At 42.9% G+C, this 27,717-nt stretch overlaps 1 protein-coding gene across 1 annotated transcript in view; it reads left to right on the forward strand.

Annotated features, from left to right (window-relative positions):
- Positions 1-27,717, forward strand: part of LOC124622491 (lipase 3-like) — a 71,720-nt gene that overhangs the window by 34,032 nt on the left and 9,971 nt on the right. Inside the window, exons 7-8 of the mRNA XM_047148205.1 lie at positions 3,029-3,187; positions 18,651-18,735. Of these exons, the coding sequence (XP_047004161.1) occupies positions 3,029-3,187; positions 18,651-18,735 (244 nt within the window). The remainder of the gene's footprint in view (positions 1-3,028; positions 3,188-18,650; positions 18,736-27,717) is intronic.

A 27,717-nucleotide genomic window follows, 5' to 3' on the forward strand; every position in this document is an offset into this window, starting at 1 on the left:
ATTGCCGCCGTTTCTTTGCCTTCATGTTGTGGGTGGTGTGGCGCTTCTCTATGTGGCATCCAACAGAACTCACCCGTCATGTCACTAATCCACGGTACTATGTACCGCTGTTCCATGCGAGAAATATACTGGTGGAACTGCTCTCTGTGTTCAACACTCCCTGGGAAGACATCGAGGTGAGTGTAAAGGAAGCGCATCCGCACGGTTATATTGCCACCGGTGGCATAAGCACGAATACGTTCGTCCACTAGTCCCTGTAAATTTCGGCTCTCCGGTTTCCCAAGAACAACGTCGTCATACTACGACAGCAGTGCCCCGCTTGCAGCTGATCAGGTGTTAGAGCAGACTCAGGTGTATGTCTCCCAACAACCGGCGTATCTGAGGCCGAATCCTTCGTGATCACCTCTGTGCTGAGCTGTGAAACTTCTTACACAGATACCGAAATGCTACTACATTCCTGTGCACAGCCTTAACAAATGCTGTCATAAGTCCCATCGTAATGTGCGATGATTGGAGGACAATTTTTTTCGGATGCACTAGAGATTCCGCCACATTTATTTTCTCTTGAGCGACTGTCTCATTTACACAGGTAGCAGCAAATACTTAGTTTAAGCATCCTGCAAATCCAACAGCATTGAAATGACGTTGAAGTCTCCAAATACCAGCCATTCATGTTCCGAATAACAACGGATTCAACACGGTATAACTTTATTTAGCTAATTCAGCATATGCATCAGGGATGGATGGCCTTTGATTACCACTATGTAATAGTGCTGCCTACACCTTGTTTTTCAGCTATCTACATAAACACTCCACTTTTCTGGCTTGTATGTAATGTTCAGGTCTTCCAAGAAATTGTCAATGTCAGTTCAGCAATTTACATTGCCCTCGATACTGAAACTAAACTGAAGTCTTCTCTGATGCTCCCGAAACACAAACAGACGTACTGTGTCAGCGATCCACAGGTGCAGTCATGACACCAAGAGTTGGGCTTTGCGCATTGGAAGATCTACATCCGTGATCATATCACTGAGTTCACACTGTGTGATTTTATGTGATTCTCTGGATGACCATGTTGGTGTAAATGTAACAGCAGAGTCACTGACAATTTTTCGGCTGTATGTGTCCGTTCAGCATAGTCGTTCGACGGTGGGATATGTGGGGGAATAGGAACCGGTAGTTCTTCGTCATAAGCCACCGAGCAAATGACAGGTGGGATGTCAGGGTACTAAATACAGTTTTCCTCGAGGTCTTGACTTCTTCCCTCAAGGAAAGTACCTTACAAAAGTAGGAATCGGATGCAAGTTTTGTTATTTCACGCCAAATAACAGAACTCCATGGAGACGTTTTTACCGTGCATCCAAGTATTCAGTGTAGACGAATACGAGATGCAATACATGAGCGAAGCCCACGATTTATCTTGATCTGCCACTCTCCACCCGAAATACAAATCGTATGTATGTCACGCTGCTTTCGGCAATGGTCGCCTTCTTGAGCCACAATTAACGTATGCACAAAAGTAACAAAATTTTTCAGGTTTGTTACTGCAGGTGCGGGGCATTTTTGTGAAAACTTAACACAGTTTTTCAGTTCCCACACTTCACATCACATACTCGTACATTCACTGTCAACCGTGGCGACTTTCGTTCTAGTAATAAATGAACCAACGCAGCACAAGAGCACTAAGCCGTTGAAAATGACAATTGAAATCCTGTCTTGCTTCTACATTCAACACTGCCCATCTAACTGAATTGAAAGCACCTGAGTTATGGTGCAAAGCAGTGTTTGCCAAATTGTATTTTGAGTATCCACCTCACTTCGTCACGGTGCGTCTGCATGTAGCCCTTATGATGTCCCATAAGAGTGACCATGAAACGTGAAAACCTCATTTACTTGTGACCCTGACGTAGGAGATAATTTTAACCTTGATATTCGTGGTCTATGCATCTACATCTATAGTACAGCTACTTCCGTTCTGTAAAAAATAAAAAGTTAAAATCTGGATCAGTGTTACTGAAAGACATTTTGAAGTTTTCTACATCGGCTGTTCTTCACAAGTATTCAATTTATTCTACCTTGCACTATTGGCCAATTGTGCTAGATAAAATAAATTAAATACTTGTGAAAAACAGCCGAGGTGATAAATTTCAAAATGTAATTTAAATAACATTTTTCTATCCTTCCTGTTGTTAAACATAGCATCCGAGAAAAACAGCTTTTTTCTATGACGTTTATTTCTGTCTACGGTGAGAAACTACTTAGTGGATATATTGATTTCCATTGTAAAACCATTATCCATAATAAATATGAGGTTATTAAAAAATAACTCCAGTCTCTTAGAAAACAACTGCACGAAAACTACAAGACATACAGGAAATAGATAAAAATCAGCGGTCTCCCCCCGTCTGTAACCTATATTACAGGTGCTCAATAGAACACCGTTTTTGGCGAAGCAAATGTCAGTACGACAGTCAAACTCTCGCCAAACACATCTCAAAGCATCATGGAAGATTTGAGCAAGCGCATTAGTTACCCTTCCTTGCAACTCTTCCAAATGAAGTGGCAAGTGGAACCAGGAACACGCGGTTAAGGGCACTAGTTACTCTTCCTTGCAACTCTTCCAAATGAAGTGGCAAGTGGAACCAGGAACACGCGGTTTTTTAAATAACCCCATGGAAAGAAATTTTATGTACTTAAGTCTGCTGTGTGTGGGGGCCAATGGAGATCTGAAGCGGTGATGTGAAGCACGTCTGGTCCAGTACTGTGACAGTCTGGCATTGAGATAATAACGAACATGGCATAAACCACTGCCGCAGCATGTACATGTACACAAACAAGGGATTAATTGGAAATAACTTTTTCATATTTTTAATTGGAATTTAGCGCATGCAAGGTATAATAATCGCAGTCTCTAAGCCGAAACTACACTTTTCGTATATAAAGAAGAGGGTACAGCTCCTTTTTTTTTTTACCTTGAGGCATATTATCATGGTGTATCTCTGTAGCCATAAGTGTTTTGCCTTCGCAGGTGCTGACCCAACTGATTGGCCTGAATGAGTTCAACCCGAACAACGAATTCATGCAGTTGGTGACGGAGCTGATGTGCAGCGATGGGGCGTTCACGCAGGACATATGCAGCAATCTCATGTTCATGATTGGTGGGTTCAACGAAGCTGAGATGAACAAGGTAAGTGAGTCAGTTCATCGTGTGTGTGTGTGTGTGTGTGTGTGTGTGTGTGTGTGTGTTTGTGTGTGTGATACCTGTTCTGTCCGATAAATATGTAAAGGGTGAATTTTAACAAAACCGATAAACTACAAGGGCATTTTCCTAATTGGAAATGGAGGAAAAAGAGTCCTATGAACATGCGTCCGAAAATGGACAGTGCGCATGCAACAACAACAGATCACTCTCAAACACAGTACAGAGCTGCATCGCATCCACGTCACAACCGATTTTGGCTTCGTGGGATATAATGCACGTATTCGCACACACCTGTCATGCATGATACACAAAATCTTACTTTGGCTTACACCATGTTGGAGTGCAACTTGCCTGGAGTTTGTACTAGAGTTCATCTCAGTATTCTGTAGAACCTAGTCCTCCAGATTTGGTGTACGAACAGTGCTCCGCCTCCCTGCAAGTGCGTCTGTCTGAAAGGAGCTATGATTATACAAACGCTCAAAGAGGGCTTCAAATGTTGTGTGACGTGTTTGGTGTGTCTGAGGGTACTTGTTTTGGTACAGCCATGCTGCCTGTCGACCATTTCCGTCTCCTTGGCCGTGCACAAACTTTATCTTGGCTTGTTCCCGACATGAATACCACACCATGTTGCTGCTTACAGCACGCTGCGTCAATCATACAGCCTGCAACACAGAAGGAACACACGGCACGTGGTCAGAGGAACTGTCATTCGTCAGCGCCATATGTCTTGGCAAAGATGCGTTTCCTGACACATGTTCACTGGACCTTTTCCCTCAATTTCCAGTCAGGAAATGCAGTTTTTAGTTTTCATTAATGTTCATTCTGTATACAAACAGTTTATCGGTACTCGTGATTGTCTTTGTAACTTCAGTGTAGACCCACAAAAAGGCCCTGAGACTCTTGTGTAAACACAGGAATCGCTGCGAGCAGCAAGCAGGTGAATCGAATGTACAGTGTATGCTACTTGGATTTGAAGAGTTGAGAATTTGTGTCAGCTGGGGAGCCTGACCGGATGACCAAGGCAGTTACGGCAACCGCTCGCGTTAAGCAGGAGATTGTGTTTCGAGACTCAGCCCGGCATAAATTTACAACTTTCTCCATCGAATTATTTCGAACCTGATTGCAATTGGCGCCGGTCTTTCTTCGAAATTATAAAAACTTAGGCACACATTCGGTACAAATTTTGGTTTTGTTAGGCGTCAGTCCCTGAATTTCAAAACTACATCCTGTACTAAACAGTTTTGATATGTGCTGTTTGTGTGGTGGAGTGGAATTCTAAGGCATACTGATGAGATTTTTTCAAAATTTCTGTGCAGTTAATGCTTATCTCTCTCTCCTTGTAACAAAAAAGTATTAGCAAACAGTTCTGGAAAAAACATCGGCAACATAAGATAACTACAAAACAGTACGAAACTGGCACTCAAAAATTAAACTAGTTTTCTGTATCATAACAACAAGAGATTGACAACCAACGTATTTGCAGTCCTGTTCATTCAGCGCATATACATAATTCAGGTGATTTAGATGTATCAGTCTGAAAAGAGTTTAGTGTTGTAGATTGAGAGATATAAACCATTGTATGTATATTATAGCTCCTTTTACATATATATTCTGCATTGAGGGTAAGTTAATTATATACTTACTTACTGAATGACTGCGGCAGTTTTCCTACTAAGGCTATTATTTATTGAAACATCTCCTTCGTTTCAAACCCAGTTTAGGTTTTTCTAACCAATTATCGACTGATTACTTCTATGGAAAAGCACCTTTACGAAATAGAAGTACAACGGTGTGAAAATAAATTAGTCCAAGAACAATGACATATGTGTATGAATGGCAGCGAATCCACACACTATATTGCTGTTCTTCGATTTACAGAAGTTTACTGTTTTCAAGAGATGACATTTCTGCACATATGGCAGGAAACGTGCAAAGATACAACGTTGACCAAAGAATAAAAGTAAAATCCATCTAAAAATTCCAGAGATTTATTTATGTACATGTAACTGTATAGTAGAGGAGAAGTATAACTAAATAAAATAAAATTATTAAAAAATGTAACAAAATGAGAAATTTCATCATCATCATTTAAGACTGATTATGCCTTTCAGCGTTCAGTCTGGAGCATAGTCCCCCTTATAAAATTCCTCCATGATCCCCTATTCAGTGCTAACATTGGTGCCTCTTCTGATGTTAAGCCTATTACTTCAAAATCATTCTTAACCGAATCCAGGTACCTTCTCCTTGGTCTACCCCGACTCCTCGTACCCTCTACTCCTGAACCCATGAGTCTCTTGGGTAACCTTGCTTCTCCCATGCGTGTAACATGACCCCACCATCTAAGCCTGTTCGCCCTGACTGCTACATCTATAGAGTTCATTCCCAGTTTTTCTTTGATTTCCTCATTGTCCACACCCTCCTGCCATTGTTCCCATCTACTAGTACCTGCAATCATCCTAGATACTTTCATATCCGTAACCTCAACCTTATTGATAAGGTAACCTGAATCCACCCAGCTTTCGCTCCCATACAACAAAGTTGGTCGAAAGATTGAACGGTGCGCAGATAACTTAGTCTTGGTACTGACTTCCTTCTTGCAGAGGAGAGTAGATCGTAGCTGAGCGCTCACTGCATTAGCTTTGCTACACCTCGCTTCCAGTTCTTTCACTATGTTGCCATCCTGTGAGAATATGCATTCTAAGTACTTGAAACCGTCCACCTGTTCTAACTTTGTTCCTCCTATTTGACACTCAATCCGTTTATATCTCTTTCCCATTGACATTACTTTTGTTTTGGAGATGCTAATCTTCATACCATAGTCCTTACATTTCTGATCTAGCTCTGAAATATTACTTTGCAAACTTTCAATAGAATCTGCCATCACAACTAAGTCATCCGCATATGCGAGACTGCTTATTTTATGTTCACCTATCTTAATCTCACGCAGCCAGTCTACTGTTTTCAACATATGATCCATAAATAATATGAACAACAGTGAAGACAGGTTGCAGCCTCCTCTTACCCCTGAAACTACTCTGAACCATGGACTCAATTTACCGTCAACTCTAACTGCTGCCTGACTATCTATGTAAAGACCTTTAATTGCTTGCAAAAATTTGCCTCCTATTCCATAATCACGTCCACTTGTTCTAACTTTGTTCCTCCTATTTGACACTCAATCCGTTTATATCTCTTTCCCATTGACATTACTTTTGTTTTAGAGATGCTAATCTTCATACCATAGTCCTTACATTTCTGATCTAGCTCTGAAATATTACTTTGCAAACTTTCAATAGAATCTGCCATCACAACTAAGTCATCCGCATATGCGAGACTGCTTATTTTATGTTCACCTATCTTAATCTCACGCAGCCAGTCTACTGTTTTCAACATATGATCCATAAATAATATGAACAACAGTGAAGACAGGTTGCAGCCTCCTCTTACCCCTGAAACTACTCTGAACCATGGACTCAATTTACCGTCAACTCTAACTGCTGCCTGACTATCTATGTAAAGACCTTTAATTGCTTGCAAAAATTTGCCTCCTATTCCATAATCACGTAGAACAGACAATAACTTCCTCCTAGGAACCTGGTCATATGCCTTTTCTAGATCTATAAAACATAGATACAACTCCCTATTCCACTCGTAACACTTCTCCATTATTTGCCGTAAGCTAAAGATCTGGTCCTGACAACCTCTAAGAGGCCTAAACCCACACTGATTTTAATCCATTTTGTCCTCAACTAATACTCGCACTTTCCTTTCAACAATACCTGAGAAGATTTTACCCACAACGCTGATCAAAGAGATACCTCTGTCATTGTTACCACCTTTTCTGTTTCCAAGTTTAAAGATTGGTGTGATTACTGCTTTTGTCCAGTCTGATGGAACTTGTCCCGACTCCCACGCCACTTCAATTATCCTGTGTAGCCATTTAAGACCTGACATTCCACTGTATTTGATGAGTTCCGACTTAATTTCATCCACCCCAACCGCTTTATTGCACTGCAATCTATTGACCATTTTCTCCACTTCCTCAAATGTGATCCTATTTCCATCATCATTCCTGTCCCATTGTACATCGAAATCTGAAACATTACTGATCGTATTTTCACCTACATTGAGCAACTCTTCAAAATATTCCCTCCATCTGCCCAAGGCATCAACAGGATTCACCAGCAGTTTTCCTGACTTGTCCAAAATACTTGTCATTTCCTTCTTACCTCCCTTTCGAAGTCTGCTAATTACACTCCAGAATGATTTTCCAGCAGCTTGACCCAAGGTCTCCAACCTGTTTCCAAAGTCTTCCCAAGATTTCTTCTTGGATGCTGTAATTATCTGTTTGGATTTGTTTCTTTCTTCAACATAACTTTCTCTGTCTACCTGAGTTCTAGTATGTAGCCATTTTTGATATGCCTTCTTTTTCCTTTTACAGGCTGCCTTGACTGTGTCATTCCACCAAGCTGTTTGCTTCATCCTACCTTTACGCACTACTGTTCCAAGACATTCTTTGGCCACTTCTAGTACTGTGTCCCTGTACCTTGTCCATTCCTTTTCCAGTGACTGCAATTGACTACATTCAACTAACTGGTACCTTTCTGAGATCACTGTTATGTACTTGTGTCTGATTTCCTTATCCTGAAGTTTCTCCACTCTTATCCTCCTACACATGGACCTGACCTCCTGCACTTTCGGCCTCACAATACCAATTTCACTGCAGATTAAATAGTGATCAGTGTCATCAAAGAATCCCCTGAATACACGTGTGTCCCTCACAGCCTTCCTGAATTCCTGATCTTTTATTATATAGTCAATGACAGATCTGGTTCCCCTGCCTTCCCAAGTATACCGGTGAATGTTCTTATGTTCAAGAAAGGAGTTTGTGATTACTAAGCCCATACTGGCACAGAAATCCAAGAGTTGTTTCCCGTTCCTGTTGGCCTCCATATCTTCTACAAATTTACCCATAACCGTTTCATACCCTTTTGTTCGATTTCCAACCCTGGCATTAAAATCACCCATGAGCAGAACACTGTCCTTGTCCTTTACTCTAACAACTACATCACTGAGTGCGTCATAAAAACTATCCATCTTATCTAGATCTGTCCCTTGGCAGTGCGAATACACTGACACAATCCTAATTTTCTTGCTAGACACTGTCAAATCTATCCACATCAGTCGTTCGTTTACATACCTTATTGCAACTACGCTGGGTTCCATTTATTTCCTGATGAAAAGCCCAACACCCCATTGTGCTATTCCTGCTTTGACTCCTGACAGGTAGTCCTTGTATTCTCCCACTTCCTCTTCTTTCTCACCCCTTACCCGAATGTCACTACCAGCTAAAACGTCCAACCCCATCTTACTTGCAGCCTCTGCCAGCTCTACCTTCTTCCCAGAGTAGCCCCCATTCATATTAATAGCTCCCCATCTCGTTACCATTCGTTTGCCGAGTCCTATCTTAGGAGCCCCTGGTTTGTCAATTAGAGGTGGGACTCTGTCACCTCCAAAGGTCCGAGGCATTTTGCTCTGCTTGTTGCCAGCATCATATTTATAGTACCAGGGAAGCAGGTTTCTAGCCTTACTTGCCCCAGGTTCCATTGAGTTTTACCCCTATCGGTTGAAGGACTAACCGGTGGATTTGGTAGTCTTTGCCGTCTGAGCACAACTCGGAATATGTCCGAGATGCCCAACCTTATTCCAAAGTAACTGGTACCCCGACTGTCAGGACCACTTACTTGGCCACTCATACGTTGCCCGTGGTTCATGAACTAGGACATGATACCAGGAACCCACACCATAAACCACAAATGAGAAATTTGAAAACTTAAAATTTATATTGGTTTATATACATTCCTGATTTATTAAAAGTTTCATTTCTGCAGGTGGTACCCCATGTAATACTTTCAACATTGTTTCCGGTACGATATGTACGACTAATTCTGATTTTGATAAAGTCTGACTGTTTTATTGGAAATGCTACCGAAATATGGGAGACCTCAAAGCAAAAAATACAAAAAATCCAACGAAAATAATCCTTGTGCATGCATGATGCAGCTCTTACATGAGAAACACACGTCCAAAAACATTTAGGGTGGATTCTGAATACTTCATCATCCAAAGAAACGGAAGAAAATTAATATACTGTAAAAATCAACATTTTTAGTAATTTTAAGAAACAACCATTTACATCTACCAACGAATGAACTCAACTACGAATATAGAACGTACCTCAATACTTTTGCTAACTAGACAAAAATAGCAATTCCATTCGCAGTTTGTACACCAACAGATAAAAATTTTCATTTGTAGATCATGAACTGCCTCTACACTAAGTGAAATTTTATATTTTCGAACGTACCATTTCGGTAGAACATCTTACAATTTTATTGTTTCGTGTTTGTTAGCTTCTCTTCTTTGCATATGCACATATATGTAGCTAGATAGCCTGCCGGGGTGGCCTAGTGGCTCTAGGCACTACAGTCTGGAACCGCGCGACCGCTACGGTCGCAGGTTCGAATCCTGCCTCGGGCATGAGTGTGTGTGATGTCCTTAGGTTAGTTAGGTTTAAGTAGTTCTAAGTTCTAGGGGACTGATGACCCCAAGAGTTAAGTCCCATAGTGCTCAGAGCCATTTGAACCATTTGTAGCTAGATAGATCTTTTAAATTTGTTAGACGAACCTCACCTTTATTCTTTGCTCAAAGTTATATTTCTGCACATTTCTCACCTTATGTACACAAACTAACTGTCAAAATACAAAGAGCAGTTAATTTTTTCTTAATGCAAACACAAATGTAAATATGCTGCTATTTTTATACATATGGTAACTTTTCTAGTTAACTATCCTTCCGTTAAGGTATTTTCACACCATGGTGTTTCCATTTCGTAGCGGTAATGTAAAGTGGTTTTCTGTACAGATAACTTGTGGGCAACGGCTTAAAAATTCGAAACCTAATGCGAAATGAAGAAAAAGTTTAACTAAATAAACTCAGCGAAAAAGATTTCGCTATCTTATCTGTATATAACATGAATATGCTGAAAAGACAAGTTCCCACGTAAATAATAGAAGATACGCGTGTAAAAAAGTTTATGGCTGCACAAATCAACGACAAGATGTATATGACTAGTACGATACAGAGATCTGAAGGGGTCAAATACACATGAAAGTTAATAACGAAGGAATTATAAAAGTAGTCACCAAGACTGTGACCACTCTTTTTATGGACATCCTGTCAACTCTGATTTTATTGTGGAGATGATTAAGCTTTGTTGCAGTTCATCAAGCAACAGTAATCTAAGGAATTGTCAGGGTTATAGTCCTACAACCACTTCCATCTCAACTCTAGCATGTGACCTACAAGAGGTGCCTCTGTTAAGCCTATCAGCCAGGTGGCACGATTGGGTTCCATACAGAGGGTTACAGGGTCGATAGGCTGGTTAGTGCTGGAGGATCACCAAACCGACATTGTAGCAGATGTGGTGATTATACTTTTCACCTTTGAGACATATTGTATGACATTAATGTAAAATGTTCCGATATTAAATTAGTTCCATATTCGGATCTCCGGGTGGGTTCTGCTTTAATATAACAAAATCCGAAGTCTAGGTAACAAGGTTAGCAGTGCTTTCATACACTTGTCGTTCGTTAGTGGGAGATGATAGATTAACAGAAACAGAAGAGGAACTAGAGACAATCAACTGGAACGTTGTTGGTTTAAGCGAAGTACCTGGTAAACGCGAAAAATTGTTCTGTTGCCATGGTTATCCATTTGGTCGAATTTTTAGTAAACAAAATAACTGTAGACAAGATAGTAGTATTAGAAGGAACTAGAGCAGAACAGCACTTTTGGTCCTTAAAATATAAGATAATTATAAGATGCAAATATCTCAAACAGATGAATCCTAACCAATCCGATGAAGAGATACAATCCTGCTATTAGTGCCTGAAAGAAACCTGTGAAATAGATGGACATTGTTTTCTACAAATTCATAACTGAAGTATTTAATGCCGAAGTTGGAACATACGAGAAAGGTGATACTGTTTTTGGTAATTATACATAGTTAAAAGAAGCGGTAGAGGTGAGAGATTATTCCAATTTGCAAAATGCATTAAGACAAATAATGTGAACACTTTTTACAACAAATTATCCTACTCGCAAATGGACTTGGAGGACTCCTGACAATGAAGTGAAAAATGAGGTTGATTAAATTCTAACCGGCAGGCTTCAAAATGTCAAAGATACCTCTGTACTTAACAGATTCAACACAAACATTGATAATCGACTAATAAGAGCAAGATTTGAAGTGAATAGAAACGATGAAAAATTGAAAGTAATTAAAAGAAACACAAAAATTTTAAATCTCAAAAATCTGAATGAGAGGAAAGAGGAATTTCCAGAAATAATTAAGCGCAAATAAGAGTATAAAGCAGAAGCGTAACAAAAGCACCAACCACAAAGGCTGGAGGAGCATGTGGCTTGTGTAAATCTCAAAAATAACCAAAGAACTGACAAGTGAAACGATAGGTTTGATGGACAAGAAAAGAAAAGTGAAAACAGGAACAGGCAAAGATAAAACAGAATACACAGAACGTTCCAATGTTCTGAAATAGAGTATGAAAGAACACATCAAGAAGAATGAAGAAGATATGCTGAAAGCCAGTCCTGAAAATAAATCTAGATAACAAATGTCGAAGCGCAGATCGTAAGGACTCAACTAACTGCGTTAAATACAGGGAAATCTAAATTACAAATAATGATACTCGACTATACTGGAAATTTTTTTGCACCCTACAGTAAGAGGAACGATGATACCTTAATAATAGATGAATTGGATGTTTCTGTCTCGCAAACTCCACAAATTCTTTGATCAGAAGTCAAATACGCTAAAGACACGATGTAAAAATGAACTGCTCCAGTTAGTGATGAATTCTCAGTCGATATTTTAAAGCTAATGGGTGAGTAATCTATAAAGCACTCAGAAAAATATTTTCATGTTGTTTCACAGCGAAATATCCAAGAGATCGGAATAAAGTCAAGATACAAAAGTGTTAAGGCTTTCGTGGCCACTTATTGACAAACTGCCTATTGGCTTCTGTCTCGGGTTCTTCGGCTGACGTTCATCTAATGATTTTTCTGACGTTTCGCCAGCACGAGTGGCTGGCATTGTCAAAGCTTCACCCTCCATTGCCGGTGGAGAACTGGAGCCGAGCTCGCGGCCGCAGACTACATGTTCCTGGCGCGCCAGCGTCCGAGGGCTTCTCCGCGGTCATTTCCGGTGCGGTTCTCCTCTTGCTACCTGCGACGGTCGTTCGCTGCAGTACGGGAAGCCAGGATCCGTTTACCTTAAGGCTTTCCTCTTTCTTGTTCAAACTGTTCGCGTGTTTTTGTATTTCCACAGCTTCTCTGAACAAGCGCGTGTGATAGTGCTTCTCTACAGCCAGAACTTCCGTGTCGGCGAACTTTATTACGTGGTTGGTCTCACTCAGTGCGTAGCCTGCCACGACCGATTTTTCCACCTGCCCCAACCTGCAATGTCGCTTATGCTCTTTGATCCTGGTGTTAATTGATCGTCCAGTCATTCCGACATAAACTTTTCCGCATGTGCATGGTATACGGTATATTCCTGACATTGCAAGTGGGTCTCTTTTCTCCTTCGCCGATCTAAGACACTCTTTGATCTTCCTTGTCGGTTTGAAAATCGTCTTTACGCCATGTTTGCGCAATATACGGCCGATTCTGTCCGTCACTCTGGGAATGTATGGCAGAAAGGCAGTACCCGACAATTCTTTTACTGGTTCCTTACTTCGCCGAGTGTTTGGCTCTGTTACACTTCTAATATAATTTGTGGAGTACCCATTGCTCCTCAGGACAGTTTCCAGGTGTTGCAGTTCTCGTTTGAGGTGTTGCGGCTCTCATATTCATCCTGCTCTCGTTACGAGCGTACTAATCATGCCTCTTTTCTGGCTCGGGTGGTGGTTTGACAGTTTGTGCAGGTATCGGTCCGTGTGTGTCGGTTTTCGATACACGCTGTGTCCCAGGTTTTCGCCGTCCCTTGTGACCAGCACGTCTAGAAATGGCAGTTTATTGTCCTTTTCTACTTCCATGGTAAATGTTATGTTGGCATGGAGGCTGTTCAAGTGTCTTAGGAAGTCACCGAGCTGTTCTTCACCATGGCTCCACACCACGAAAGTATCATTGACGTACCTGTACCACACCTTAGGTTTGCAAGTCGCCGAGTCCAGTGCCTGTGCTTCGAATTGTTCCATGAAGAAGTTGGCCACCACTGGACTGAGAGGACTACTCATGGCGACGCCTTACAGCTGTTCGTAGAAATCGCCATGCATGTCTCACCACGAGCTATTTCACGTGGAAGGAAAAAGCAAGGATTAATAATAATATGAGAATCTATGAAAAAAAAATTCACAGGCGTTTGAAGGCCCACATAATCTAATTTCAACATAGCTGCCTGACAAAGAAACTGAAGAAAACAGAAGACATAGTCGGAGATGGATGTCAATATAATTCTGCAAACATAGACACCACTAGCAGGTATGTAAATAATTAGAGTTTCCTTATCCTTGTTCTTATGAGACTTAGTAGTGTATACAAAGGGCTCGAACAGCGTTAGATGTTGAGTAATCACTGTGAAGGACGTGGACAATCCACATACTCGTGCGTAACTATGTTATCAGCACTTGGCAGAATTTGACAGGTCCTCTCAGTATGGGACTCCACTCGGACAGCTTGTCGACTCATGCAATGTCCAGATCTGTGGGGCATTCGCATGTGATAGTTGCCCGATGTTTGACTACATGGGAATGTGATGGTATGCACGCTCATCGTCAATCTTCTGGGTGATAACACCTGACCACCATAAGGGAGCACGGTCGTATGGTGATACAAGGTCTTCGTAACCCATTCACATCTTCACTTGCCATCCCAGAGAACTATTGGACTCCTTGTAATATTCTGTGTGATCCTACAAATCTGGTCGGAGACTTGTGAAATGTCGTCCTACGCCTAGGCTGCAGTTCACACAACACATGAAATGGTGCCATGATCGGGAAGTGTGATCTGGATGAATGGCGACGCACTGGGTTCAACAATTTATCGCTGTTCTCCATTATCCCGGCTGCCGACCGTCAGCGACTTTGGTGGTCGCAATTTTCTAGTGTTTAAGTTAGGCACACTGGCGTCACCTCAAGCCTTGTGTGTTGTACCATTTAGATCTCAACTTCATCCCAGTTTCACTATCCAGGATATCAAGGACTAGTTACAACAATTGTGGGTCTGGTATCGAGCGCCGCAGGTTTCGAAACCGCGCCAGACGGCATGGAACTCGATGACCACTAGATGTCTCTTCAGCAGTCGCACTGTAAGTCGTGGCTGCGCGTGCTCCTGGCCCCGAGTCTAACGTGAGGGCGCCACTGTGGAGCACATGGTCCCAGTGGCCAATAGCGACATACCCTGTCGTGTATTTAGGCAGCTGCCTCTCACTCAGTGGGCCCCACACGGATCCTGTACGACCTTATCCCGTTCTCCCACCTCCTCCTTTTCCTTGAACGGATACGGATCCTCTACACCTCCCGTAAACTTGATACCCTCACCTGCTTGTCTCTCCCATCCTCTCCCACCCCAGTCCGCTGCCGCACCTGTATTCCCACGTCCCACCTGCTCTCCATCTCTCCACTCTCCTTACCCTCTCCCAAGGTGGCTTCGCCAGCTCCCCCTCCCTAATGATGCCCTCATCCCCTCCATTTACCCCTCCTATCAACTTTGGTATTCCCCTCCCATTTCCTGTGTTTTTTCCTATGGGCACCCTTTCTCCCTTCTCTCTCCCTTCCCTCCTTCCTCCCTTCCTCCCTCCTCCTCACCCGGGCTTCCCCTACCCCCAAACCTTCATTCCTCCCACCATCTCCTCTGCCATTGGCATCTCTGCTGTCCCCTCTCCCTCCCCCACCACCCTCTTCCCCTCTTGGCAGGTCCCAGGACTCGCACACGTTAAGTGGACATTTGCGCGTTGGAGATCATCGCCATCAGTTTTTCGTGTGTGTGCCGTCGTGTTTGTGATTCAGTGTTTTTCGCCGCCCACGCTCCTTCGTTCACATGTATCGTCTAAATCATCAGTGTTTGTGCACAGTGCCGGCAGTTTTTCTTGTTTTTCGTCGAGTGTGAACGGCTTCATGGTTTTTAATTATTGTATCTACTGTTTTTAACCGCCATTCTGTTACTTTTCTATCTTCATTGGTTTTCTATTTTATTGTACTGCTTGTGGCTGAAGAGCGGAGTAACATTTTCCGCTGCCAGCCCACCTTGTATGAGGTGCAAAATAACAATAAAGGAAAAAAAACTCAGTGAGGCAGCCTGGTATCCGCGTTGATCGGTTGATATCTCGCTTACAGACATCGTGTTTACGTTGCGTGTGCTTACGTCCTGTTTATGAGTGGACATTGTTTTGAGTTCATGAGGTTACCTCTTGTGACCCCATTGCTTAATACTTTGTTGTTGATCTTGGTGTCTTACTCGGTTGTCTGTCGTCGTGCTTGTCGTTCCATTCCCATTCGTCCGTCTTGTTTGTTCACGGGCCGCTCCCGTTTGGTCCCGCCACGTTTTCGTTAGCGGCAACCCTGCGACCGTTCCTGTCCCGGTTACAACAGTGGGCTTATTTCTCTCAGGAGAGGAAAGAACGACTTTATGGCACCCTTACCGTCCGATTCATTGCACTCATCCAGGCCAGGGAAAAGCCACGACATAGGGCTCATAACGGTATGTGATTTGTAAAACTGACTCGGTCTTTTAAGCAATGAAATAATATAACAAGCCTCTCGACCCATGATGTTTCGTTTCGCCTTAGCCTCGCCTTCCGGATGCTTCACTTCTTTTGTGAGGCAGTGAATTTATGGATGGATAGCAATGAGACTGACACTGAGTTCTCGTAATTCGATATACTTCTACAATAGTTGACAAGTTTCAACATCACATTCTCCAGAAGAGTCGGATATAGCGGAGAGTGTTGAATCTTAGGCACTTTTCAGACTTCCTCCTCTAGCCTGCTCTGCTATAGAAATTCAGCGTATTTTGTGCTGCAGGCTTCTTCTGAAATCACCAAAATTACTCCTGAAACTTAACGCTTTTCCAAATGTGAGAAAATGTTTCAAGGTACAACGTGATCATATACCTAGAAACAATATTCTAACGAAACTTAAAGGTGTTTTAGTCAACAAAATCTTGTCAGTGGTGTAAATAGTAGTTATCCGTCCCGTTATTACTCTACTACATATCGGCAATCAGTAAGTGAACTCAAATTAAGCTGTTGTATCATAAAAACCAGTAAAAAGAAAATAGTTTGTAATTGAAGCTATTTCAGCCTAATGCAAATTTCCATTTTCAAGATAGGTAAATTCATTAAATTGAATGACTCAGGTAAAATAAAGAGCTTCAAAAATTGATGAAGTCAGTAACGCCCAGGTCCACCGATGACCCTTATTCAGCTTGGCATTGATTGATAGAGTTGTTGGATGACCTCCTGAGGAATATCGTAGCTAATTACGTCCAGTTGGCGGGTTAGATTGTCAAAATCCCGAGCTCCTTCGAGGGTCTTCCCTGTAATTCAGCAAAATTTCTCAGTTGGAGAAAGATATGGTGACCTTACTGGCCAAGACAGGGTTTGGTAAGCACAAACACAAGTGACAGAAACTCTTGCCGTATGGGTTGCCATTATCTTGCTGAAATGTAAAACTATGACTGCTTGCTATGAAGGGCAACAAAAGTAGGATATCGTCGACGTACCGCTGTGCTCTAAGTTCTCCAAAGATGACAGCCAAAGGGGTCCTGATATCAAAAGAAACCCAAAACATCACTCCTGGTTGTTGGGCCTTATCACGGCGACAGTCAGGATGATATCCCACTGTTGTCCAGGGAGTCTCTAGACACGTCTACGCTGGTCATCTGGGCTCAGTTCGAAGTGGTTCTCATCACTGGAGACAATTCTACTCCAGTAATCAGATCCCAAGCCCAAGACGTCTCTGGAAACGCCTGGGAAACCAACGGGACACCAGTATGACTGTCGCCCGCCGTAAGTCCCGACAGCCAGGAGTGATGGTCTGGGGTACCATTTCTTTCCATAGCAGGAACCCCTTTGGTTGTTGTGGTGTCACCGCCAGACACCACACTTGCTAGGTGGTAGCCTTTAAATCGGCCGCGGTCCGTTAGTATACGTCGGACCCGCGTGTCGCCACTATCAGTGATTGCAGACCGAGCGCCGCCACACGGCAGGTCTAGAGAGACTTCCTAGCACCCGCCCCAGTTGTACAGCCGACATTGCTAGCGATGGTTCACTGACAAAATACGCTCTCATTTGCCGAGACGATAGTTAGCATAGCCTTCAGCTACGTCATTTGCTACGACCTAGCAAGGCGCCATTACCAGTTACTATTGATGCTGTAAAACATGTACCGTCAAGAGCGATGTTCACCAATTATGGATTAAAGTTAAGTATTCCAGCAGCTACGTACGTTTTTTGTTAGTCTCATTTCCTTGACCTGTTCCAGACCTCACGCCAGCCTGCGTGAGCTAAAACGCGTGCCTTTCGGCTTCCTCTCATAGTGGGTTGGCTGTCTTGCCAATCCACAACAGTTGTCATCCGCGGCGTCCTTATGGCAATCCATCCTGGGCTTACATTTCAGAAAGATAATGTCAGCCCGCACACGGCGAGAGTTTCTACTGCTTGTCTCTGCACTTCGCAAAGCCTACCTTGGTCAGCAAGTCGTTGGATGACTCTCTAATTTAGAACGTTTGGAGCATTATGGGCAAGGCACTCCAACCGGCTCGAGATTTTGACAATCTTACGCGCCAAATGGCTGAATGTTGCACGATATCCTTCGGGATGACATTCTATAACTTCTTTCATAACGTTTCAGAAGAGAAGCAATGCGTTATTGACTTGCTCAATTTGTGAAGCTCTTTCTCTTGAATAAATCATAGAAACTTTTCTGAAATTTTAATCATTTGTTTGTCTCTTCAAGTCTTAGAGTTTATATATCACTTAAAGGCGTAGAATCGAAAATATTGTAAGTGCAGCACAAATCACAATCTCATGTCTAACAACAACAACAAACTACATAAAATGGTGGAAACTGCTCATGGCGCTATCTAGTGCGCTTTCCTTGACTCTAAAATCGGTAGCTGGACTGAAGCGCTGGTTGAAAATCGACATGTTTTCGTAGCTACACAATCCACTATTTACGACACATATCCTTATTCTTATTGGGCATGTCATAGTTCTTGGTGCAGGAAAACGTTCCAGGGTAATGTCTGTCTGAGTAACATGCCGGTAACGAAAATGTGGAACAGTTGAATCTACGAAGTGCATTAAACAGGAAACAACCGAAACCTGAAACAATGACCACTGAAGTAATGACGTATTTTTCTACTGTTGCAGACTATGCTCCCAGTAATCCTGTCACACACACCCGGTGGTGCCTCCAGCAAACAGTTCATCCACTACGGTCAAGAAATCAAAAGCGGTGAGTACCTTGTGCTCTTCATCAGAGATAAGTCACTAAACAAGTTGTAAAGTGGAAACTGGACGGCAATAATCCAGCAGTAATTCTGAAAGAATTATTTTGACCAGCCACGTCTGGGAATGATTTGTCTTGCTTATCTCTCATATTGCGATACGGATCACACTGATGTAAGTGACAATCTAACAAATAGAAGTTATGTTGATTTATTACTACGAAGGACGAGACAAAACAATGAATTCACTTATATGAGTAACCAATTCCTCGAAATTAAACTTCACAATACAATACTGTGAATTATCGTGCATGTTACTAAAAACTGGTTGCGGATCGAATACTATTAAACGCTAAATATCTTTGCGTTCGGTACAAGAAACAAAAGATACAGAAGACTTTCTATTCATGGTAGCCACTGCCTGGATGTATCATTTTGAAGACGAAACCGTTTCAACTGTAAGTACTTTATTTATAAGAACGACCAGTATCGCAGCGTTATAGCCGCATCATCAGGTGCAATAAAATCAAGTCATGTCCTGATCAAAAAAGAGAAGTAGATGACCCAGTGTTCATAGTCAACAACTTTTCGCTACGTAGCGGACGTCAATTATAAAACAGTATCAAACAACACAGAACCCTCTCGTGTTACGCTCTCATGATAACCGGAGTTCTTAGTACCTGGTGGGCTAACGGATCCCCGTATACCGAGAAAGTGATCACAAACCTGCCGTATATGATCATCTGCGAGATTACGTAAAATTAAGCTGCACCGGTCCCTTATTTACTACCGCAAGTGCTCGCACTGGCTGTGTAATAACAGGCTGCATGACTTCCTCGGTATACTGAGACCCGTTAGTTTACCAGGCACTGGTAGTCCTGGTATCACGGAAGCGTATCATGGGAGCGTTCTGTGTTGTTTTATGCCATTTTATAAATGTCCGCTACACAGCGAAAAATTGCTGGCTATGAACGCTGAATTACCCCACGCTTCTTTTGATCAGAACACGACTTGATTTTATTGCATCTGATGAAGTAGATATAATGATGCGTAACCGGTTTGCTTCAAATAAAGTACTTACAGTAGAAGCGGTTTTGTCTTCTATGCACAAATCCATTGCCAGAGATGCAGTTCAACGTACATGTGTAGATGAACTATGAAAATAATTCGCTTTCCGGAATGAAAAGCAACAGCTTATATTTATATAATGTTTTTATTTAAAGTTACTATTCTGACTTTTCATGCGTACTGTCAGATTTTCATGATGATGAACTTATCCGCAGATGAAACCGGTCACTAAAAATGTCAAAAGCCATACAAGATGGCCGGCCGCGTTGATCTAGCGGTTCTAGGCGCTCAGTCCGGAACCGCGCGACTGCTACGGTCGCAGGTTCGAATCCTGCATCGGGCATGGATGTGTGTGATGTCCTTAGGTTAGTTAAACTAGTTCTAAGTTCTAGGGGACTAATGACCTCAGAAGTTGAGTCCCATAGTGCTCAGAGCCATTTGAACCATTTTTGAACCATACAAGATGATCAACATTAATATCAAAGAGTAACACGGATGCTCATTTCGAGAAACTGCGTGTCAAATACTGCAAAACTCCCAGTGGGGAAGACATCTTGCCGTGTGATACATGTGAGATTCATAAAACGTAGTCATCTACGTTTCCCAGCGACCGACGACTACAAGGCTGCTTGGTTTAGTAAGCATTCATCCTTCATAACAGTAAGGGCTGTTCAGTGGTATGGCGCGAACCTACGTCGGGTTCTTGGAGAACTCTTATACTTGACGGAAAAGATGCAATAGAGAATTGTCTTGATGAGCGGGGCAGATCTAACGCTGGATGCCGCAGACGGAAAAATCGAGCACACATGATATGTTAGCATATCCCTCTATGGTATGCCTGTGACAGAAAAATGAAGGCTGGTGTTTCTATGGGAATCCACGTAAACCTTTTATTAAGATAACAAAGTAAGCCTTAACCGTTCTCTTCGGGGTACTCACGCTCTGATATCTATATATGTCAATATACAATGAAGGGACAAAAGTCATGGGAAAGAAATATGAACATATACAGATGGCGGTAGCATCACGTACCCAAGGTATATAAGGGCAGTGTATTGGTGGAGCTGTCGTTTCTTCTCAGGTGATTCGTGTGAAAAGGTTTTCGCCGTGATTACGGCCGCACGACAGGACTTAAGAGACTTTGAACGATGAATGGTAGTTGGAGCTAGACTCACGGAACATTCCCGTTCGTAAATCATTAGGGAATCCAATATTCCGAGATCAACAGTGCCAAGAGTGTGCCGAGAATACCAAATTTCAGGCGTTACCTCTCACCAAGGACAACACAGCAGCCGACGGCTTTCGTTTAACGACCGAGAGCAGCTGCGTTTGCGTAGAGTTGTCAGTGCTAAGAGACAGACAACACCGCGTGAGATAACCGAGGAAATCAATGTGGGGCGTACGACGAACGTATCCGTCAGGACAGTGCAGCGAAATTTGGCGTTAATGGGCTGTGGCAGCAGATGGCTGAAGTGAGTACCTTTGCTGACAGTACAAAATCACCTGCAACGCCCCTCCTGACCATATGGATTGGATCCTAGACGACTGGAAAACTACATCCTGGTCAGATCAGTCCCGATTTCAGTTGGTAAGAGCTGACGGTAAGGTTAGAGTGTGGTGCAGGCCACACGAAGCCATGGACCAAGTTGTCAACAAGGGACTGTGCAAGCTGATGGTGGGTCCATAATAGCGTGTGCTGTGTTTACGTAGGATGGACTGGGAGCTGAACCGATCATTGGCTGGAAATTGTTATGCTTGGCTAGTTGGAGACCATTTGAAGCCATTCATGGACTGCGCGTTCCCAAACAACGATGCCATGTCATCAGGCCACAGCTGTTCGTGGTTGGTTTGAAGAACATTCTGCACAATTCGAATGAACGATTTGGCAACCAAGATCTCCCGAACTGACTCCCATCGTACGTTTACGGGAAATATCCGAGAGGTTAATTCGTGCACAACATCCTGCACCGGCAACACTTTCGCAAATATCAACGCTTCTGCAGAGGACTTCCAACGACCTCTTGCGTCCATGACACGTCGAGTTGTTGCACTACGTCGAGCAAAAGGAGGTCCGACACCATATTAGGAATTATCCCATGACTCTTGTCACCTCAGCGTAAATTTATAACTTTTATAACGCCACAAAATCCATATCTAGTAAAATTAATATACAAACCCATTCAACTGGAGAGATGAGCCTGTTGCTTTACTGGCAAATTATCAATATTTGACTCCAGTTTATTTAGGTTCAAGCTTAAATCCGCTCTCTCAGTAATTTACAGTTTGTTGCTTTTTTAATTTTTTTTTTTTTTTTTATTTTCCCTCCGAAGATTTGCCCAATGACTGGATTCCAGGGAGTCTAGCTGTTATCTTCGGTTCTTCTGGAAATAATATTATGTGCATTAGTCGAATAAACATAACGAGAGCACACTCCAATTATAAAACAAAAGTACCATAATTGGAGTGTGTTCTCGTTCTGTTTGTGCGAACCATGCACAATAATTTTGTTTGCAGATGATCCGAAGATGACATCCAGACTCTGTCGAAACTGTTCATGTAGGGAACAAAATAAAAAATATAAAAATTGAAACATGTTATCTTAGCTGCTAAATATTCTTATTTACCAAATATCAGGTCGCCCACGCCAGCATATCAGGACATTTAAATGTTGAACGTAGGTGGGAACGTCATCATTCTGGCACTCTGTGACAAACTGGGAAACTGTAAAAATTCCCCCCATTCAATGTCTTGCTTCATTACTTTAATTCTGGTATGAGATACCTGAAATGATTCGCAAATTTACATTGCTCCTTGGTACTACAAGTTAACGGCGTCACATTTAATAAACATAGCTATTAGATAAGAAATATATGGTATCCACTTGATTGAATTTTCTTCTAAAATTACATCTTAATCACCCAAAAACTCTCAAACAATCCAAAAAAGTGAGAAAAATCTTGTCAGTCGTAAGCGTTTTGACAGCCAGCGTACTTCAATGTAAAGAAGTATTCGATCTTAGTTCTCGTCATTTTTTATACGTAACTACAGAAGTATGTTCAACGCGTTGCTTCGAATTTTGTTTACTGCAATAACGAGAAACTAAAGAGATTGATGCGAGCTGCCGCTCAGATTTTTAGCAACGAAACGTTATCTATGGCTGACTCAACTTATTGCGAACACACAGGGTACGCTTTGTTTTAAATGGCTCACAAATCCACGATAGAGCCCAAATACGGCATATGTTGTATCCTCGACAAGATCATTTTTCCCCTGAAATAATCCTTCGAAACATTATGTATTGTTATTTTATCCACGTTGCTCTTGTCAGCAGCCTTAGTGATAGTTGATGAAGGACGCAACGAGGCACAAATACTTTTCAAATGTTTTATTTTAGTGCCTTAAACGGTTTCGGGCAACCATGTCCATTTTCAGATTGCTAACTTCTTTAGTTACACAAATGTTTTGACCAACAGCATGTCATCTGCTCTCACAAAGTAGATGGTGATTTGATTTGTTGTGGTCCATGTGGTTTTCCAGGTCGATGTATATGTTGTTGAATTCCACACAGCACACATACTGTAAATAACATGCTACAGCAGACTTCGTAATTTTCTTAATGTTAGTGTTGAGCGTAACACATAAGCTACACAATTGGTGTTTTTGTTTGCTTTGTAAATCATCAAACAAACGTCGGCCAAAGAACCCGAGACAGAAGTCAAGAGGCATTCTGCCAACAATTTTGTTCTACGCCTCTACAGGGAGGAGATCTGCAGGGTGTACCGACGCCTTGACCAACGACGGAAGAAGAAAGCGCGATTGATGTCCTCTCTCGCCTTTCTGTCGCGGTGCCGGGATGAAGGAACCATTTTGAAGTTTTCGAAATGTAAGCGTCTATTCACTACCGTTCAAGCACATCGTATCTACGACAGAATGGAACGAGCTTTTCCTCGTGAGTGAATTCATGTAACACAGAGATATTTGGCATGAACGCATGAGGAACGTTTGGACATTTTCTGTCAGCTAAGTAGCAGAATGCATCGAAACGACTGGGACAAGATCGACAGCATCACTCAGTCGCATGTGGAACGAAAACGAGCGCTACACTAAAGCGACAGAAGAAAAAGTTTGCAAGACGCCGGAAGCAGACTGACAAGGTGATGTCACGAACAGTAGCCAACCTCACTGAACAACAACTGACCAAAGAGAAACAGCCTGTCGTTCAAGCAGGTGGGAATTTCGCTATCATCCCCAGAACTATACCTATGGAGGACATCTTTGCTAGTAACGAAGCGATCATTCGGACCCTTTCTAATGACCGAGCGAGGTGGCGCAGTGGTTAGCACACTGGACTCGCATTCGGGAGGACGACGGTTCAATCCCGCGTCCGGCCGTCCTGATTTAGGTTTTCCGTGATTTCCCTAAATCGCTTCAGACAAATACCTGGATGGTTCCTTAGAAAGGGCACGGCCGATTTCCTTCCCCATCCTTCCCTAATCCGAGCTTGCGCTCCGTCTCTGATGACCTCGTCGTCGACGGGACGTTAAACAGTAACCTCCTCCTCTTTCTAATGAAAGAGCAGAGGAAATACGGTTGAAACAGCTAGGATACTACGCCGAACAAAAGCAACACCTTGCCGTCTGAAAAAAGAAGAGGTACAAGCTATCAACAGTGTTAACGCCGACAAGAGTATATTGGTAATGCCTGCCTATAAGGGAAATGCGACCATCGTAATGAAGACCGAAGATTATGAGCAGAAGTTCCGAGACCTATTAGATCCGACGACGTACCGAAAACTAAGCGTAAATCCGATGAAGCGGATCACGCGGAACACGAATCGGTTAATCAAGGAGTCTTAATCAAGGCGTCTCATGCAGAGGAAGCCCTACCATCTCGGCTGTATGGATTACCAAAGATTCACATAAGAATGTTCCATAAGACCTATTGTTATCGCTCCTGGTTCACCGACGTATAAATTGGCAAACCTCTTGACCTCTCTGCTCCAGCAGCACGTGGGGAGGACTGACACATACATAAAGGACTCAGGACATTTCACTGAGAAACTGTAGAAAATAAAACTTGGACCAAATGACATCCTGGTCAGCTTATATGTTTGTTCTTTGTTTACCAAGGTCACACTCAGAGACACTCAGGACCATTTCAGTTGCATTTCCCCGCAAGACGTCAACTTTCACGCACGTCTCACCACGAGTTACTTCACGTGGAATGGCAACTTCTACGAACATCTGGAAGGCGTCACCATGGGTAATCTCTTAGCCCAGTTATGTCCAACTTCTGCACGGAGCATTTCGAACCACAGACACTGGATTTGGTACCTTGTAAACCAAAGATGCGGTACACATACGTCGATGATACCTTGGCTATGTGGAGCCATGGATAGGATCAGTTCAGTGACATCCGAAGACACTTGAACAGACTCCATGCCAACATAAAACTTCCGTGGAAGTAGAAAAACTACCCTTTCTAGATGTGCTAATCACAAGGGATGGTGAAAACCTGGGACACAGCGTGTATCGAAAACCGACGCACACGAACCGATACCTTCACAAACTGCAAATCACCACTAGAGCAAGAAAAGAGGCATCATTATTACGCTCGTAACGCGAGCAACACGAATACGTGAGCCGCAGCACCTCAGACGTGAGATGCAACAACTGGAAACCGTTCTGAGGAGCAATGGGTACTTCACTAATTATATCATAAGTGTAACTCGGCGAAGTGACACGTCGGGAAAAGAATTGTCGTGTACAGCCTTTCTGTCATACATTGCCAGAGTGACGGACAGAATCGTCCGAATATTGTTCACACACGGAGTAAACACTATTTATACCGACAAAGAAGATCAAAAAGTGTCTCAGATCGGGAAAGGATAAAAGGGACCCACTTGCAATGTCGTTAAAATACCGCATAAGATTCACATGCGGAAAAGGTTATGTTGGAATGAGTGGATGATCAATCAATACCAAAATCACAGAACATAAATGACATTGCAAGTTTTGGCAGTGGAGAAATCGGCCGTTGGAGAGCACGCGCTATGTGAAGCCGACCACATAGTAAAACTGACCGACACGGAGGTTCTGGCTGGAGATAAGAGCTACAACATCCGCTTTTTCAGAGAAGCTATAGAAATACACAAACATGATAACAGCTTGAAGAAGAAAGAAGAAAGCCTCAAGGCGAACGGATCCGGCATTCCCATGCTGGAGCGAACGACCGTTGCAGATAGCAAGAGGAAAACCGCACCGGAAATGACCACGGAAAAGCCACTGGAAACTGGCGCGCCAGGTATATACAGTCTGCTGCCGCGAGCTCGACAGCAATGGAGGTTGAAGCATTAACAATGCAGCAACTCTAGCTGATGAAGCGTCAGAAAAATCATCAGACGAACGTTGGTCAAAGAATGCGAGGCAGAAGCCAATATCAGTTTGTCAACAAGGGGTCAAGAAAGCCTTTCGCGCACTAAATGTCCACTATTTGATCGAAAATATCCGGACACCTATTAGTGGGCATTAATATCAGAAGTCTCCACCATTCACCATTATGACGCTTAAACTCTGCTTGGGACACTTTAAAAATGTGGAAGAAAGGCAGCCCATTCTTCCTCAACAGCCTAAACCAGAAAGGGCGTTGACGTTGGATGCAGCGGTCCGAGAGGAGTCGGAGCTCTAACTGATCAGAAGGTTGTTCCATTGGGTTCATATCGGGACTCTGGGCAAGCCAGTGGATGTTGTTATTCACAATCCATGGCCTCATTGACGTTGCTTTTAGACTAGGTGCTTTTTTCTGCTGATGCAATCATTGTCTACAAACGGTTCCTCCACAGTACACAGTACATAATACTGTAAAATGTGTTCTTATTCTTCTGTATTTGGCATTTTGAAGTACAGTCTGTGTAACACACCATAACCACAATAAAAAGAAACGTACTCTAATACCACCTCCTCCATACTTCAGTGCTGGCAGCACACATGATGGTAAGTAAAGTTGTTCAGGAATTCGCCAATCCCAGGCCATTCCACCACACTGCTACAGGGCAAAGCGCAATTCATCACTCAAAATCACTCGTTTCCTGTCATCGAATGTCCAGTAGCGTCGCTCTTTACACCCACCTAAAGCATCACTTAGCATTGGCTACAGAAACTTTTAGTTTGCAATGAGCTCCTCGACCATTGTATCCCATTATTTTTAATTCTCGATCGATAGTCACTGTGCAAACACGAGCGATGGTAGCAGTGTGGAAGTCACGACTGATACTTTTCACTGATTTCATGAGAGTTTCTTACAACTATCCTCTGCAGTGCTTGATCGTAAGGAGTTTTGCCTGGTCTCGTTTTTGCCTTGGTGGATCCTTCATGATGTCTCTTCACAGCCGCATAACCAACCGTCGATCTGGTCAGCTTTAGAAGGGTTACAACGACCCTCTTTGTTACTCAGGACACATCAAATAATTATTCCAATTTCGAAATCATTGAGCTCACCTGACATTCTTCTGTTACTGCTTCTCGATTGTCAACACAAAACTCCCGCCTCATTTTATACCTGCGGGATCGCACCTTGTGATCTCTAGTGGTCAGTTCCGTAACACATAATGCTGTCCGGATACTTTTCGTGCCGGCTGGTGTGGCCGTGCGGTTCTAGGCGCTTCAGTCTGGAACCGCGCGACCACTACGGTCGCAGGTTCGAATCCTGCCTCGGGCATGGATGTGTGTGATGTCCGTGGGTTAATAAGGTTTAAGTAGTTCTAAGTTCTAGGGGACTGATGACCTCAGATGTTAAGTCCCATAGTGCTCAGAGCCATTTGAATCTTTTCGTGAGAAAGTGTATGTTCTCCACGGATTACGCCTTCCTGGTGTGCCTGCGGCCCATGGTCAAAGCGAATTGTAGAGCGGGTGAATGTAACAGAA

Source organism: Schistocerca americana, chromosome 7, assembly GCF_021461395.2.
Source record: "Schistocerca americana isolate TAMUIC-IGC-003095 chromosome 7, iqSchAmer2.1, whole genome shotgun sequence".
Classification (NCBI taxonomy): Eukaryota; Metazoa; Arthropoda; class Insecta; order Orthoptera; family Acrididae; genus Schistocerca; species Schistocerca americana.